General features: G+C 41.4%; 1 protein-coding gene across 25 annotated transcripts in view; it reads right to left on the bottom strand.

The window, feature by feature from the left end:
- The window catches only part of LOC149318339 (kinesin-like protein KIF1A), a 144,246-nt gene that overhangs the window by 11,090 nt on the left and 114,510 nt on the right, over nt 1-18,646 (bottom strand). For 13 of the 25 annotated variants that reach the window (XM_089509466.1, XM_089509469.1, XM_089509474.1 and 10 more), the window contains 6 exons: nt 8,544-8,658; nt 7,617-7,750; nt 5,855-5,916; nt 5,240-5,385; nt 3,469-3,681; nt 1,545-1,622 (listed from right to left, as the gene is read on the bottom strand). In XM_089509466.1, coding sequence (XP_089365592.1) covers nt 1,545-1,622; nt 3,469-3,681; nt 5,240-5,385; nt 5,855-5,916; nt 7,617-7,750; nt 8,544-8,658 — 748 coding nt within the window. Of the gene's footprint in view, nt 1-1,544; nt 1,623-3,468; nt 3,682-5,239; nt 5,386-5,854; nt 5,917-7,616; nt 7,751-8,543; nt 8,659-11,845; nt 11,870-18,646 lie in introns of all 25 variants that reach the window. The other 12 variants (XM_089509462.1, XM_089509468.1, XM_089509467.1 and 9 more) reach the window with 1 other exon arrangement.

The raw sequence follows: 18,646 nt of genomic DNA, 5'->3' as shown, positions 1-18,646 counted from the left end.
TATCAAAAGTGGCAACTAGGCCAAATTTTGCCCCTGCAGAAGACTGAACAATTTTAGGCTGAAAATTAACCAGTAAATGCCGAAGAAATCCCATCTGGTCATGACTTGAAGTTTCAGACAGGAAGGTGGAGAGGGCTGATTTTCTAGCTATTCTACCATTCCTGGATGCCTGCAAGATTGCTCTTATTTTGGGTTCTTTTTTGCAGGTGATTCTTCACCCAATTGTTTGAGGAGTGTATGGGACTTGGGGGAGGAGGCTATTGGGTATTCAGAATGTCAACAAAGGTCTTTATGTGACCTTTGGGGTGCACTTTCCCATCTTTGTCATATACTATAGTTCAGTGATGCAGAACACCTGTTTTGTATGAAGAAGGCATACAATCCCTGGCATCTTCCAAGAAATCAGGCCAAATTTCTATTGTGTTACCATTGGCATAATAACAGAAGTGAAGATGCTGGTGTTAGGAAGAACAATTGGTGCCAATGGTGGGAGAAGAAGGCTGCCAACTCCAAGCATTCTGCTTTTCAATGTCTGGCTTTGGGAGAGAAGAAGTTGTCCCCAGAGGCAAAGTGCCCTGAGAGAAATGATTTATCCATGACAGAGATAACATCTCAAATGACTCTTCAAATCACTGTTCAAAATCACCTCTTCCAAAGCTTCTTCATACCCCTTTCTAAGAAGTCAGGCACTGGTGAAACAGGATGCTCAGAGCTTCCCTCCTCACTGTTACCTACCATTACCTCTTTCTGCCTCCCTCACAGCTGCTGCTACCTCTTCCTCCCTGTGTGACCCTGGAGAAAGTGCATCCACTTGCATAATGGCCCATTATGAAAGTGGAGTGCAACACCTGGGCTTCACAGGTAGCAAGCGACAGAGATTGCTAAAACTAGTCTGCAATCTGATGTTGATTTACCTGAGAGTAAGTCCCACTGAATACACAGTGGCTTACTTCAGATAGGCTGTGGATTACAAAAAACTGAGAAAGGGCAAGAGGACAGTAGAAAAATTTACAGTAGTTGGAAATAATGTGTGTTGGAGGTACGTGTGCCCATCTTTCCACCACACATGACAGACTGGCATGTCTCCATGGAAGAAAATTGTTGTGGGGTACTTTTTCACCCAGCATCTGTATTCCCAACACTTCTGTATTCAGACACCTTCGAATCAGATTCCAAAATAGTTTGGTAATTCAGTCTACAATATTGTCTCCTTTCCATTGCTAAACAGTTCCCATTCCAGCCCCCCTTTCCTCTTTTTACCAAAATGAGATCAATATTACATGTGTAGCCAAATGTGCATGTTACAGTTCGAAAAACTGTTCCATCTTCCACTAAAGAGGCAGCATTTGTAAGGTCCACCCTGAATGAAGATTCAGCTCTTTGAAGAAATAAAGGTGTCTTTCTGAAATAAAAGTGTCACCTGACTTTTCTCCCTTTACCCGCTGTAGATGCAATTTCAGATCCTTCTTGCCAACTGATCAATCACTTTCCTACTTAATCGGCTGGTGGCAAGACCAAAACTAGAAGCGTGGAGTTTCTCTTACCTTGCTCTCACTTGCACTAACACAGACGTGGCTATGACTGTACTCTCTGTTGAATGTGTGTGTAAGGAGGCGCAAGCACTGCAGAAAAGCGGGAGAAGAAAGTAAAAGAAATTCTACATCATAAAAGAGTGGTTTGACTATGAGTAGGTTAGAATTACTGTGATGCTAAGTTGATTCTACAGGATAAAGTTCCAGCCAGAAACTGTATCCCTGTTTCTTTGAATGTGAAATATTTTGGATTTGAAATCTACTGATAGAAAGTAATGTCCCAACGTTTCAATAGTTTTGTCACTGGTGTGTATAGATAGAGAGACAATGGGGGTGTTCCCACTTGCGATTTAAAACAAATTTAAATACAGCAGTTCGTTTTAAAGCGATTCAAAATAAAGCGAGTGTTATCCCGCTTTTCAAATCGCTTTATTTGTATCGTTCCCATTTATGTAATGTTTTATTTTAATTCACTGTAATTGACCCTGTTTCGTTCCCATTCAAGGATGAATCGGTGTACATTTAAACTGGTTTGGTTACTTTTTCCATTCACATTCACTTGTTTCGGCTGTCAATCAAAGCGACGTCATCATGACGTCACATTAATTCGGAGTAACATATGCCGATGTAGCCTGTACCTGCATTCCCACTACCTGGCCATTTTTAATTCGTTATAAATTTCACGTTTTTTTTTTAAAAGAGCCAATCAGGAGGCGCTTATTCGTCCTCTTCTGTGTCTCCCCATATTAACTGCCATAACTCAGTGCTAGGGAATCCTGGGAATGGTAGTTTATTATGGCACCAGCACTCTCTGGCAGAGGAGGATAAATGTCTCACAAACACAACAAACACAACCATCCCATAGTTCCTCTGGAAAGAGCCTCGGTTCCCCAAATTCCCTTTGGCCGCCCCGTGGGGATAGAATCTTTGGGGAAGATTGCTCCCTGGGCTGTCTTGGGAGTCATGAAGCAGGGATGTCCTGCAAAACCCATCCCATAGTTCCTCTGGAAAGAGCCTCAGTTCCCCAAATTCACTTTGCCTGACCCATTGATCTCTGGGCTGTCCTCCAAAGCCCATCTGGTGCTCAGGCAGAGGTGAAAAAGAAAAAAAGAATAGTTAAAAATGGTGTTCAATGGCTCTCCTCACACATCGGTCTATGAAAGAGGAGCAGAGGGGAGGTTGCAATCCACCGGAGGAAAGGCTATTATGCGAATGGAAGAAAATGGCGCCTGCAATGCAGAAAGAAACCAAAGAGGGTGACACCCCCAGGCCAGCCCCTTGAGCGCTGCTCCGCCCATCCTGTGGAACCCAAATCAGACGCCAAAACGTTCCCATTTAAATACAGCGATTCCTATCTCGGATCAAGGGATAATACTAGGGTAGACCCTAGTATTTTTTTTACGCCGGTTTATAGGCTTCTAATCCGGGTTAAATGTTACGATTCGAATCACAGTGGGAACGATTGCAGGTTAATCTAGAACTGTTCTAGAGTTAATTCGGGATTGAGTGGGAATGATACACCTTGGATTCGATTTGTAAACCAGTGTATAAGCGAGTGGGAATGACCCCAATAAAGTTCTTGTTTAGCCTGTTGACTGGTGTGTCCTTTAAGCTTTTCATGAAAGATAGCACCATGCATGTTTCCCCTCTCTGTTAGCCGCCTGCATTTCCTGTGATTGGGCGGGATACAAATAAATCTATATTATTATTATTATTATTATTATTATTATTATTCATATCCAGCTAGACTCTCAAAACAACAACATTTTAACACTGACCAAAACAACATTTTAACACTGGGACTCACAGCCAGTATCCAGCTGCATTCAATTTAGACACTGTGGGAATGCATACATATTGATGTCCATTTTATCACCTGCCTAAGCAAAAGACAAGTCCCCTGGAAACTGGTATGGGTTTATGCTACATCTTCTACCTTGACTGCAAGTTCTTTCTGCCTCTCACTGGGCATGTCCAAGGGTAAAGTCCTTCCTTCTGGAGTACCATCTGCTGAGATAGGAGATGAAACACAAGAGGTGCTCCGGGAATCAGAGTCTTCACTGGAGCTTGACGATAGGGAATCAAGACCTAAACGCTGAGTTGTCTCTAATTTCTCACGCAGGAGCAGGTAATGTCTTGTTTTCTCAACCTGTAGAAAGAAAGAAACAAATCCTGGTAGGTTTGAGCCACAGACACACACACAGGAGAGTTTATCAGACAAGGGAAATTGGAAGTATAATCCAATAGCAATCTGAACGCAAACATGGGGTTTAATGTTATTGCTTGATAATCCACTACACACAAATTCGGGCAATGAGAAGTCAGTACGAATGCAATCATGTGGTTTCACGTTATTGTGTGATAGACTGCCACATGCAAATTCAGGCAATGGCATGCTATTTTCAGGCAATGGGAAGCCAGTTCAAACGCAATGCACATTCACGTAATTGCGCTATGCGTTCTGGCCCCACTTTCTTTTCATTCGAACGGGAGAAATTCCTCCTGTTCGATAAACTCCAGGGATTCATTTCATGCAGAATCAGTTCCTATGCAGGAAACAGCATGTACATCACTACAAAGGAAATGCCCATAGATACTATCCCTAATCTGCCATGAAGTGGCAGCTCTCAAGTACAATGTACTAAGTGGTGGGGAACTCATAAAAGTAATTATTGTATAAATCTGTGTTAGTTTCCATCATCTTATATCCAAGCAGATAATCACCCTGGAGACTTTTTGAACTGTAATTCTCAGAGCTACTAAGCCCCCATGTTGTGTGTGTGTGTGTGTGTGTGTGTGTGTGTTTTTCATTCCTAGCTCTGCCTTTGATACATACAATGACACAATGTTTGTAATGTTTCTCATATTACTCTGAATAGGGGAAGGAAGAAGGGAGCATGACTTCTGTTTATGCAACATTTTCAGTTGGATTTAGTGAAATTTTCCCCAGTTCATACAGTGAAGCTCCATAATGTGAAATTAATGAGCATGGCCCACAAGTGCAATGCTAAGAGATCAGTGGGTATGTAATATCCTCACTGTGGGTTGGGGGCTTAATTTATGCTATTCTATACACAACCTTCAACCTCAGGTTTCCAATTTTAACATCTTGAAATGAAGCATGTTTTCTCAGATGTAAATGCTATGCATAAGTAGCTGTGAAGTAAGTTCTATTACATTCATGGGTTTTAAGTCCAAGAAGGCATGCATGAGACTGGACTGCACAGACCCAGAGAGAATTGTGCTCAACTTCTACTGAAATGACTCTTCGTATTAATTTCAATGAGACATAAGAATGACTGAATATGGGTGCTGGTTTTAGACCACTTCAGTGCTTCTTTTATAATGCCTATACCAGTCAAGTATTATTCATATGTTCAAGTCTCCAAAGTAAAAGACATCTGTGTGCTATACATAGTTTCTCTTTTCAATTTTAATAAGGTGTATATTCAGAGGTTTATGGCATATATATATATATATATGGTAAATAATAATAATAGTAATAATAATAATAATAATAATAATAATATATTTATATTTTCCCACCTCTCCCAGGTATTTAATGTATTTAATAATGTGTATATACAGAAGCCAGTTATCATAATTATTTTTTTCCTGAATTCCTCCACACCTGATCCCATCCACATGAGCATGGAGTACATTCATGTGAAAAGGTGGGTCCCTGAATTGCAGGGCGTGAGTCTTACTTCCTGCAGCAGGCTCAGTTTCTCCAGTTCCCACTGGTGATCCAAGATGAGGCTGTCACTACGGGGCCGCCAGCCTGCTAGGTTCTCTTCACCTCGGACATACGCCACAGATGTGTCAAGTACACGCCTTCGTCTCCTTTGCATGCCTGTATTTGGAAATATTCCAGATATATTTTTTTTATTTACTTATTTACTTGTAGCACTTCAATACCACTTGATATCATAAAATCTATAAATGATTTTCATTATTTAGCACTGCTCATGCCCAATCTGCATGTTTAATTTATTAATTTCAGATGCACTCCAATTATGGTTGACATGGAAACTAGAGTTTTGATTACAGGGAATCAGGTTGCTAACTGCAAACTGTGGATTCTCTGCCCCTGCAGGGAGATGTCCCACTGCAGATATTTGTGATTAGGGAATTAAGAGACAATGGAACCATGGTGTTCACTCAAATGAAATCAATTATGTTATAACAGTCAGGCTGACCTTTCCTTTCTCTCCAAATTTTCCTTCCAGTATCTCCTACAGAGCTGTCATAATGGCAAAGCTAATTAGCACTCCATCAGATACCTCTTAAAGTGAAACCAAAGGTAACGAGGAGCTTCTCACCTGGACTGCCAGCATCAGCCACCCTAGAAAGGCTCAGCTCATAGACCCCAGTCACACGGTTGCTGCAAAGGTGGGAATGAAAAGTCAGTCCAAGGTGACAGAAGAAATGCTCTTCATAAGAACAAAGGAATTAGTCATGCTGGATTAGGCCAAAGACCAGCATTTCAATGAACGATGGCTGACAAGGAGCCTATGGGAAGCCTACAAGCAGGATATGAAAGCAACAGCACTTTCGCACTCATTTTCCCCAGCAAAAAGTACTCAGAAACATATGCATCACGTGGTGGTAGAATTGAAAGACATAGCCTGTTAGTATGATCAGTATGGAAATGGATCTTGTAGCACCTTTGAAACTAACTGAAAGAACTTGGTAGCATAAGCATAAGTCTGTGAGACGGATCTCAGAACAGCAGTTCTTGAACAGAAAAACTGCAAAGGAAGATTTTAACAAGGAACAGCAGAATGGTATATATCCACAAATGTCAGTCCATCAGCTGTAGGTGAAACAGAGACAATGGTTTCCTGGCACACTACACATATTACAACAATATTTAACACTTCAGCTTCATGAGGGCTCTCTTGGCTAGTTTATCACATCGCCTTTCTGGTACCCAGCTGGCATCACACTACATTCCAATAACTTCCTCCACCATTCCTATGGTTATCTCACCTTGGTTTTAGGCAACATCTTTCCTCCTGCCTTTGGTGATGCGGTGACTTAATTTGTCATCTCATCACTGTACCCACAAGTTTTGCATTTCTATTGCTATTCACATACACAACCAGCTTATTCACAACTGTAACAGTTTCTTGCAAGGCACTTCACTCCATGCATCTGATGAAGTAAACTTAGGTCTATGAAAGCTTATGTTACCAACTTCTTTCTTTCAGTTAGGGGCTGTGCAGGTGCCTTCAGCTGTGCCAGATTGGAGCTGTGGCAACCGCAGGCTACGGCTCCAAACTGGCCTTTCCAGGGCGCAAAAAGGAGATTATCATGCCACTGGAAAGGGCTCAATAGCTGTGGCACCACAGTTTTAAGGCACTCCTTTGGTGTTGCATCATGTGGACACAGCGCCAGGGGTGCTGTGTCTCCGCACACCTTGCGGAGCAGCATGCAGTGTCATGGTGCCCTGGGAGGGTGGAGTCGGGTGTGTGTCATGTGGATGCCATGCCCCGACTCCTCTCCCAGGCCGGCCTTAATGGGCAGTCTGCACAGGGCCTTACTTTCAAAGGTGCTACAAGATCCCTTTGCATAAGCATCTTATTCTGGAAGTAATATAGAACCACTGTACTGCCTTAGTTACATGTTAATTTTGTCACTCTAATGTGCTCCATGTGAATTTGCTTTGGAGAAATGTTTGAAACTTCAGCAGGCCTCAAAAGCAGCACCCAAACAATTAATGGGGTCAGTTACAAGGAGCACACAACTTCTCTTTCTGAGGGAAAACATAGTCTATAAATAAGGATGATGATAATAATAGTAATAAAAACAGCAACAACTGAGAGCCAGTGGTAATCATGTGTAGTATTTGGAATAGTAAAGTACTTTATTCCTCCTGATGTTGAAAGCACTCAAATACAAACCAAGGGTTCATATGAAAATCAAACAGCTCTTAGCTAAAAATGTGATTTTATTGAAGAATTGATAACCTCTACGGAGATCTTCACACGTATGCTTCCTTTCCAGTAGATCAAAAGTGACACCCTTGTGCTTAACTCTATCCTTCTTTTGCAGAAGGAAAAGCAGGAGCTACATCTTTACCTCTCTGAGGCTCGTAGACTTCCACTTCCAAAAAGATTGCGGATGGATCGAGAAGCAGGGAGTTTGGCATCTCTGGAGTAGAAGACCATGCAGAAATCTTTGGTGATCACAGCTGGCTGGGTGCAGTTCTCCATCTGAAAAGGAAGATACTTACTAGTTTTTAGATGTCACCCTCTCAGGATCCTTTTGACTGTTATTACACAATAAGTTATTCTCAGATGGTAGTGTGAGTGAAGTAAAAATTTTCCAAAGTAAAATTCTTCCAGAGTAAAATTATGTTCTGCAGCATGTGCCATTGGTATATTTTCAATAACCCATTAATGTTTACACTTCTACTATCTAGAGGGATACAACATAGGGACAATCTGAGAGTGCAAGACAAGCGTACAAAACTGCTACATCTTTTCTTCTCTTATATACATACAATGGGACTGCAGAATGCTACTGGCTAAATATATTCCCTCCTTATTAAAAAAATAGTGGTGGCCTTTTAGCTATTTTTAAATGATCAATTAATCAGTTATCATAATCATAATCATCATCAGAAGGTTAAGAGGTGACATGCTAGTCATGTTTAAATATTTGAAAGGACATCATATTGAAGAAAAAACAAGCTTGTTTTCTACTGCTCCAGAGATTAGAACATGGAGCAATGGATTCAAACTACAAGAAAAGAGATTCCACCTAAAAAGTAGGAGGAACTTCCTCACAGTAAGAGCTTTTTGGCAGTGGAACACACTCACTCGGAGTGTGGTGGTTTTTAAACAGAGGCTGAAGGGCCATCTGTCCAGAGTTCTTTGATTGTCTATTCCTGCATGGCAGGGGTTGAAGTGGGTGGCCCTTGTGATCTCTTCTATGATTCTATAAAACCCATCTTCATGTGGCAAATTTATAGGGTGTGATAATAAAGCATTGGTGAACACTTGCCTCAATGTATGCAGAGAGGGTCATGTAGATTTTCTCCCTGTATGGGGTGACACGATTCAGTAGCAGAGAGTTGTGCATGGAACTATCCCAGGCTGCCTCAAATTGGTAAAATGTCCTGCAGAGAAAAAACAAAATGTTTGTTTAAAAAAAACATACCAACCACCAACCAACAGAACTACGTGAAAAGCATTATATTAGCAGCAGCAATATGCAAACATGCACACACACAGACACCTTTGGGCTGAATGGATGCAGCCATCCTGGAGTGCTCTGGCTCAACAACACTTTCCTTGTTTTGAAAAGGCACCAGTGGGAATTCTCAAGGAAGCCATTGTGCTATGAATTCTGATATTTTCTATATATAGACAGAGATGATTTTGGATATGCTTAAGCTGTGACAAACAACAAGGTGCCAGAGACAGTGATAGAAGGACAGTTGTACAGACAATTGGCATTCTGCCATCTAGACTCTGCAATAAATAGAGAACAAGTTTCTCATGATCTGGAAATGCTACAGCTACAAGATAGGAAAGCTAGGAAGTTATTTATTTCTAAATAACTGTAAGCAGTAACAACAATGCCACAGATCTATTGTCCCATACTTATCTTGGGATATAATTTAATGATGCCTACTGATAGTGAACGTGGAAAATAGTAGATGAGGCAAGTGTGGAGGGACGCAGAGAGTAATAAAGCATGCTGTTGTTGTTGTTTAAAAAAAGAAACAAAATATCCTCTTTTGATCCAAAAATAATTATTTTCAGATTTTGAATACAGCACTCCAGGGCCATATCTCTTCAGTCAAGCATAGCATATCACAATCTATCTTCCTTCCATTGAAAGGAAGAACTAATTTTTAGCAAGCAAGTTCGGGGGGTGAGGAGGAAATAAAAAGAGTGAGGATGCTCAGTGCTAAAGTCAGTTCCATCTCTTCAGAAGTATTTGGCATTTCACACATTGAATATTACCTGTTTTAGAAGTTTGATATGTCCATAAATGTTTCAGCTACTTCCTTTTGTTGATTATTTTCTACATACAATCACAGTTGGCCATACTCTAGAGAAATCCATGGGCCAGCCTAAACCCTAAAAAAAATGGCTATTTCTCCAATCTCTGATTTATTCACTTTGGAGGAATTTACTGGACTGTTCCACAAATCCATGTACCAGGCATACTTAGCATGATAGGCAAATGTTTTTATCCCTAGGCATATCTTTCCCATAATGTCTTCCTATTTGTCACTGATATTCAAAGCATTTTGCCTTGCAAAACCAGACACATAAAGTATCTGGGTGTACTGGAGAAGAAAACTGTGCATTTGGCCAGGTTTTGTATTAACTAAATAAAAATCAGCAGTATAAAAATCCCTAGTATATTTTCTGACAATGGTTATAGATATAATCCATGTTCAGGCATTTACTTGAACATCTGGAAGGCTAAATGGGTGCTCCCCCCCGCCCACTAAAGTTTCCACATAACTGTCAGAGTTGGAGATCTTCACTCACTGAATGCAAAGGTTTGCAGAGAAATCTGCAATCACATTTGACTGAACCCTGCCTAATGAGGATCACAGGAACTCTATAACCCATGTTCACTCAAAGTCAGTTACAAGGCCCTCTGCAGACCTTTGTATTCAATGCATGGTGATTTATGATCATGCCAGATGCTTGGGGACATTTGAGGAGCATGATTGGCATGCATGCGAGTCCATATTCCCATTAATTATTCTACATATTCAGATGAACTTCTGAATAGGGTTTATAATATTACACCACTTCTGAAGTATTGATGTGAAATACTCTCAGTCTAGATTTCACTGTATTTCTCTGCATTCTAGCTGCATTCTTGTCCCATACTTTGTATCATGTTGTAAGACTTTATTTTTATTTCTTCCACGGAAATTCACAAACCCATTTCCCATAAGGTATACATTTTTTTCTCACACAGTTTGGGTGGGTGCATTTCAGCTATTTGTATTTTTAAAATGCACATGCTTTTGTAAATACCATTTTTCTCTGAAATACACTACAAGTATCAAAATGTGTGAATTTCTGAGGCAATTTTTGCTTTGTCTTGCAGTGTATCTTAGAAGGTGTGAAATGAATACTGTCATAAAGAAATTCTTTCCCAACCCTATTCAGAAATTAGGGTTTCTCTAACAAACATATGAGCCAAAGCCTTGAAAACAGATGACAATTCTGATTATATACAGCAATTTCCCCTCAATGTGTTGTCATTTGGTCTTGTTTATTTAGGCTTGCCATATCCTGCCTGGGGGCGGGACTTTCCCGGTTTGGGGCAGGTTCGCACAGTCCTGCCCCGGTTTGCCCCCGCCCCCGGGCTGAGGGGAGGATTCCTTCCCCACTTGGGCTCCGCCGGCAAGAATGGGGCCCAGGTGGGGAAGGAAAGCCTCCTTGAGGGGAGGATTCCTTCCCCGCTTGGGCTCCGCCAACGCCGCGGCGAGAACAGGGCCCAGGCGGAGAAGGAAAGCCTCCCCTCAGTGAGGCTCCTTTTCAAATGTAGGACACAAAAAATGTGTCCTACATTTGAAAATTTTGTCCTACATTTGTCCTGGTTTGGAGGTCCTGACTTATGGCAACCCTATGTTTATTACAAGTCCCATCATCCCTAGGCACTATAACTGGTGCTTAACATAATACTACATTGGTATACCAACTCACTCCTCTTGTTTCTGAATAGCATTTTCTAACATGATGGCATCCCTTTTGCAGAGTCTTTTTTGGCTCAGCTTTGACATTTTGGATTCACTAAATTAAAGAACATTTTAGAAACTATATTTAGAAAGTAATCAAAATATCAGTATAATCTCTCATTTCTGTCTGAGCATCCTCACATTTCAAAGCATTTCCACATGGACATTCCACTATCACAGCTCACCAAACTTGTATCAACCATAGTCAGAAGCCTCTTTTTAAAAACAAAGATGCCAGGCCTCCTTTTGAAAGATTATACATTACAACAGGTCCAGCTCTCATACACAGACATTGGCTCTTGTTCAAGAGGATTTGACTACTGATTGGTGTACAGTTACCATCCCATTCTAAACATCACATTTTCACATCAAGAAATCTGGAGCATCTTGCAAATACCAAAACCAAAAGAGCTGAGACTAAGCTCACTGAGACACAAGCTAATAGAGGATAGGTTAACTCCAGTAGGAAGAAAGCAAGGAAGGGAAGGTTGTAAAGTAAGTGGGGAGGACACAAGTGAGTAGAGAAAGAAAGAAAAGCAGAAGGGAACAGACCAAGCAAGTGTGTGAGAGAAAAGTGAGAGAGAAATACCTAGTGTCATTTCCAAGTGAAATGCTATAAGTGGAAGGCAACCCAAGACAAACACATGTACACATACACACATACACAAAAAAATTAAAATGTCAGAAAGCATTGTTTATATGGTGTCTTTTGAAAAGCTACCCAGAGAGGCAGCTGCATAGGGTGCATGGGGATTTGAACAGAGTCTAGCTTTAGTTAGTTGTGGATTTGATACAGGTGGATAAGCAAAAGGAAGAAAAGTTAGTTCTCCCTTCACTCTCTTTGGCAGAAAGAATCCAAGTCACCAAATGAAATCCTGCCTGAATCTTCACATCCTGAACCCTCTACTTTCACTTATTAGTAGGCTGTCTTATATCCATGTCCATCCAAATTACGTAGGCTTCAATACCCTGCATTATCAATAGGCTGAAATAGCAAGTGGTTGTTTTCAGTAGAACATAATTTTTGTCAGGATTTTTATTTTGGTATGAAAGGGAGCTACAATGACCTGAGCAAGGTACATTTACATATTCGGTAGCTTTTGGTCAACACCTCAAGAAAAATGCCAAATCAAAATGGAGAGGTGTGTTTTTCAATCCAGGACTCCACAATTTTACACAGTCCAGATCTTTATGGGGAATGCATACCTTACAAATCTAGACATTAAGACTACAGAGTGCTGATGTGAGAGCTCCAGAGTAAGAATTACAATTATGACACTCCTTCTATACGTGCTCTGTGTATTTGCACTGAGAAATCTTAGTGTTCATCCAGCCCCTACTCATACATAAATGCTCTTTAGCTACTGGATTCTTATGTGCTGGCCCTTCTACAACATCAGAAATATATATTATTAGTACAGTTTCTTTTGTGAACAGCTACTATTATTAACAATTGTAAACATGGAGAAATACAGGTTCAAGAAATTCCATAAGCAGCAGTTGTACATGTTTCAATAGACAACATAGCTAATACATCATTTTGCTGATCAGGTGGCAGGGAGATCCTGGGACCTAGTCCAGAAGGTGCACTCAGAGATCCAGGTCAGTTCATTAGTAAAAAGCATGGCTGAAAGATTTTGCAGTTGGTCCTTAACATAACACATTTTCACGAAGTTATTCAAACAAAGCCAGTCTGAGTTAATCACATAAAGCTATAATGGTGAATCAGGCTGCATGCACTGAACACAAAGCAATGAGTTTGAATCTGTGCATTCATTTCTTGTCTTATCCTAGAAACTTTGCCTTTTCTTTTTCAATAAAACATTTTGTTATCCTAGGTTAGTAAATCACAAAGTGTATTGTTATGGTATTTACCCATGAGAGGCTTTGTAATCTCAAACTGATAAGAAAACATGCAGCCTAAGACATTCAGTATTAATGCATGCAACATCTAGAAGTAAATCCCACTGAGCTCAATGAGATTTACCTTCTCATTAAATGTGTATTTCAATTTAAGAGTGATGCACTAGGGCTGATTATTATGGCAGTGCAGGAGGGCTGCTGTTTCTGCTCAGTCCTGTGATGCATTTAAAATGTTTGAAATGGGAGACCACTCTTCAATGAGCCCCTCTTTATCAGTGAATATGTCTTCTCTCCAGCATTGTTGCCAATAGCTGATCCTCTTCCTCATCATTGCTGCTCTCTGCTTGCTTGTCAGAGAGCCAGTCTGCAAGCATGCAGTGGCATCTGCTATGCATTCTTTGTGGTACTGGTATCAGACCAGAGCAACAGATGAGTGAACAAACAGGTTGTTCCCACTTAAGATTTGAAACGATTTAAAATACAACGTTTTTAATAAAATCGATTCAAAATAACACTGTTCTTATCCCGCTATCCGATTCGCTTTGTTCATCGTTCCCATCTGTTTGTTTAAATCGAAGTTTTTACCTGCAAGCGTTCCTACTTGGCATGAAATCGGTGTTTAAATAAAGCGATTCTTCTCCTCCATACCTTATTTGGAGCTGTCAATCAATAGTACGTCAGAATGACGTAACGTTAATCCGGAATATTTGGAAGCGATTTACCTTTTGGCATCGTTTCCATTTCATTGACAGCCAGGGAGAATCCCTTCAGAGAGCACAGAGATAATGAAGGAGGCTGCTGGCAAAAAGCGAAGCTCTTTCCAGAGGAACTATGGGATAGGATTTGGAGGGCAGCATCCTTTCTCCCAAGACAGCCAGGGAAAATCCCTTCAGAGAGCACAGAGATAATGAAGGAGGCTGCTGGCAAAAAGCGAAGCTCTTTCCAGAGGAACTATGGGATAGGATTTGGAGGGCAGCATCCTTTCTCCCAAGACAGCCAGGGAAAATCCCTTCAGAGAGCACAGAGATAATGAAGGAGGCTGCTGGCAAAAAGCGAAGCTCTTTCCAGAGGAACTATGGGATAGGATTTGGAGGGCAGCATCCTTTCTCCCAAGACAGCCAGGGAAAATCCCTTCAGAGAGCACAGAGATAATGAAGGAGGCTGCTGGCAAAAAGCGAAGCTCTTTCCAGAGGAACTATGGGATAGGATTTGGAGGGCAGCATCCTTTCTCCCAAGACAGCCAGGGAAAATCCCTTCAGAGAGCACAGAGATAATGAAGGAGGCTGCTGGCAAAAAGCGAAGCTCTTTCCAGAGGAACTATGGGAGAATCCCTTCAGAGAGCCCAGAGATCAATGAAGGAGGCTGCTGGAAAAGCAGGGAGGGAGCACTCTTCCCAAAGATTCTCTTTCCAGGGTTGGAGGAGAAGGCAGATTCCATTTGAGAAATGGAGGGAGAAAGGCTCTATTCCCCCCCCCCCCCATTGATCAGAGCCCTTCCTTGCCTGGGTGAGATCAGATGCCTCCTCGCGAGGAGCCTTCCCTTCCCTGTCTTGGCGAGATCAGTGCCCAAGCGGGCAGGGAATGTCTCCTCGCGAGGAGCCATCCCTTCCCTGCCTCTCCTCCGTTAGAAATGGGCTCTCCCCACACAGAGGGGAGGTTGCAATCCACCGGGGGAAGCCTTGAGCAGCCGGGACTTCAGGTGTTTAAAGAGCTGAAGAGATTAAGCGCCTGTAAACCATTAAAATAAAAAATAAAAATAATCCTTATCTCTTATTGAAAGACCACAGCGGACAAAGGGGTGAGGGAAGCAAAAATGGCGACAGCCAGACGGATGGGGACAGAAAGGGCAACTCCCCCAAGGACAGCCCCATCGCACTCCGCTCCTCCCATTCATCTAACGCTTTCAAAGGCTGTCGTTCCTATTTAAATGCTCCGGTTCCTAAATCGAATCAATGGAAAAATGTAGGTCAGACCCTAGTGTTTTTTTAACACGTGTTAAATGAGGAAAGCTCGAATCAAAATTTTATTCCGCTCTACAATTCGATTTGTAGTGGAGACGATTGCGGGTTGCTCTAGAACCGTTCTAGGTTTAAATCGGATCCTAATAGGAACGCCACTCCTTGGATTCGATGCTATCTTGAGTTTGCAACAGAAATCCAATTGAAAAATTAGGCTTAAAATTGCTCGAACAGAAAATAAGCTCTTGAACACTGACAGAAATTCAGAGGCCACAAATTAACTATTATTTAATTATACTTATTGATATATTTATTGTTGTTGCTCTTGTTGCTGTGAGCCTTCAAGTCATTTCTGACTTTTGGCAACTCTATTATAAGGCTTTCTTTGGTGGAGGGTAATTACAGGGAGGGCTGCCATTGCCTTCCTCTGAGAATGAGAGTGTGATGCATATGGATGTCTACTTATAACACACATTCTCCTCTCTCGAGTCTCTATAGCAAGCTAATTATGTTTGATGGCTCCCACACAGAGAGCACTGAAATATCTGATAGTCACATAAGAAGCTGGTGAAGAATATAATTTGGAAATGTGAAAGAAAAAGCCTGAAGAATAATTAGATTCTGGATATCAGCAGTGTTTAGCTTTCTGAGTCCTGGAAGTGCTATAGATCTCTGGCTCTGATGGTTACATCACCTGTACTTCCTCTTTCTAAAACTAATGTGGTGGGCTTAGGATTCCAAGCAGTTATTTCTGATGACCACAAATCCCAGACCCCCATAGCCAGCATTGTCACTTTAGGGAGTTGTAGATCAAGAAAGTAACTATTCCAAATTGTCCCCACCTCCCATTAAATCTGGCTGATGAAGAAAATGTTTTCAAAACTGGTACCAAGATTTCCTTGCAATTGTTAGGTTAAAGAAGTATTACCATAATATAAATGCTGGCATTTTGATATATAACATACACCTTATACAGCTGGTACATCTACCAAAATGCTTTCATAGCAGTCGTTAGAGGCCCAAATTACAGGATATATAGCAAAGAATGTATATGGAGCCTCCAACCTGAATCAAGACCACTACTCCCAACAAGGAAAAAATTAAATCATGTCTCCTCAGCCACTCATTTTTCAAAATTCCCTTTTCCCATGCATGGGCTAAAACTGGGGGCAGGGTGCTCCATTAGCTCATGTCTTATTAGAGACAGAAAGTAAGAGCAGAGTTTGATTTCAAGAGCAAACATATGGGATAGCTGTATTAGACCTTCCCTTAACTGTGTCTCACTTGTCAACAGTCTGTCCCTGAAAGTGATTTCTCTCCACCATCCACCCAGATTAACTTCCAGTGTCAGAGCCTGGCTGAGAGAGAGCTTGGCATTTCTCAGCTATCTGCTCCTTCTGCTATTTAGACTCCTTCACCTCAGCTCTGCTGTTACTCTTGCTTATGTCTTAGATGCTTCCAAATATTACTGTTTTGGTGTTCTGGAAGTGCTGTTATTCTCTGAGCAAAATTGTTTGAACAGCGACTCATAGCAATGAACTAGAGATAGAAACCCCAATTTGTTTTAGTCTTGTGGAATAAAAAGACAACTTAAAAATATTTTTCCTTGATGTGAACCATATCAAGATACAGGCTTGAGGTATGGATGGGTTAGTCTCGGGGGGCGGGGGGGAGTGCACATATTTGAGAGTGGGCTTTGTACATCTCTGTAAAATGTAGTGATGAAAATGAGATAACTGTTTCTTTCTTACAGCAGAGGTGAGGTAGCAAAGTACTAGCTGGGTTGCTTTGTCATTTGATCATCAGCTTGTCCTTTTGAGCTTGCTATATGTGGGGGCAAGTGCTTAGGTTCCCAAAGGGGAAAAGACAAAGGAATTTGATACAAATTATATTTTGCACTAATTGAAGAAACTGTGATTAAACATACTGGAGCTGATGAATGAGACGACGTGTGAAAGGAGTCCAAGTAGACCACAAGCTGAACATGAGTCAAGAGTGCAATGCAGCAGCTAAAAAGGTCAATGTGATTGTAGGCAATAGAAGTATAGTGTCTAGATCAATGGAAGTAACAGTGCCACCGTATTCTGCTTTGGTCAGGCCTGACCTGGAATACTGTGTCCAGTTCTGGGCATCACAGTTCAAAAGGATGTTGAGAAACTGGAGCGTGTCCAAATGAGGGCCTCCAAAATGGTGAAGGGTCTGGAAACCATGTCCTATGAGGAACGCCTTAGGGTGCTGGGGATGTTTAGCCTGGGGAAGAGACGGTTAAGATGTGATATGATAGCCCTGTTTAAATATTTGAAGGGGTGTCATACTGAGGAGGGAGCAAGCTTGTTTTCTGCTGCTCCAGAGAACAATACCTGGAGCAATGGATGCAACAGAAAAAGAGATTCCACCTCAACATTAGGAGGAACTTCCTGACAGTAAGGGCTGTTCGACAGTAGAACACATTCCCTCAGAGTGTGGTGGAGTCTCCTTCTTTGGAGGTATATAAACAGAGGCTGGATGGCCATCTGTCACAGGGGGTGCTTTGTGTGTTCCTGCATGGCAGAATGGGGTTGAATTAGATGGCCCTTGGGATCTCTTCCAAATCTATGATTCTATGATTCTATCTCCAAGGGAAATGGAGCATCCTATGATACCATCTTGACATGCTGAGGCACCTAGTAGCCACTAGACTCAATGGTGAGATTTCTTCATATCCCAAACTGGGATGACATATCATATCTCTGAATGAGTACTTGCAAAAGCAAATAAATAAATAAGGTACAGTGACTGCATGAAGTCTAGCACCAAAGGGCTCAACAAACTAGACACATGCAAGTAATAAACCACATATTACTTCATTCTAGCACCATTATCATCTTCAGCCTTAAAAATGCCAACCATATTTGGGAGACATTTTCTGATATGATTTGTTCTCATGATCTTGGCCACCCCTGCTAGCCTCTCCATCCTTGATTTTATTTTACACAATAATGTGTTTTTGTTTGTTTGTTTTTGCCTCAAGGTGCTTCCTATTGGGTGTGGGAGCAATCCGTTGTGATTTCTGAGCCCTTTGGGCTGTTTGGGGCCAAGAGAGGCATTTTTCAAACGGGAAACTAACCCAAAGTCAACAGTGCAGAATGGGTTTGTGATGCTGCTGATGGAATTGTTATTTCCCTTCTTCCTACTACCATTTGCCCCAGCACCATTTTGTCATAAAGCTGGATGGAGATTGTGGAAGCAGTAGCCCAATGGATCTGGGGGGGGGGGGGTGTTCATCAGTGTGGGACTGCAGGGAAAGCCACTATAGTGTAATCTCCTCACTTATGCAATTTAATGAACTCTAATCAGTCATTCCACCCTAAAGCTCAACTTGTCTAGTTAACAATAGCTTCAACATTAATGTAATGATTTGTTATAATTTTATCTGGGACAAATTAGACACTAAAGGTTCATTCCCTACAATTAATCTGTTTCCCCTTCAGTAACATTACTTCCTCAGCTATACATGCTTCAACAATCAGGCTTACAAATTAAGCCTATGTTTACTTTCTAACAACCATCACAAAACAACAAAGCACAGTA

Source organism: Sceloporus occidentalis, unplaced genomic scaffold (assembly GCF_023333645.1).
Source record: "Sceloporus occidentalis isolate IW3139 unplaced genomic scaffold, rSceOcc1.0.p SCAF_2, whole genome shotgun sequence".
NCBI classification, from domain to species: Eukaryota; Metazoa; Chordata; class Lepidosauria; order Squamata; family Phrynosomatidae; genus Sceloporus; species Sceloporus occidentalis.
This window is presented reverse-complemented; position numbering and strand designations above follow the sequence as displayed.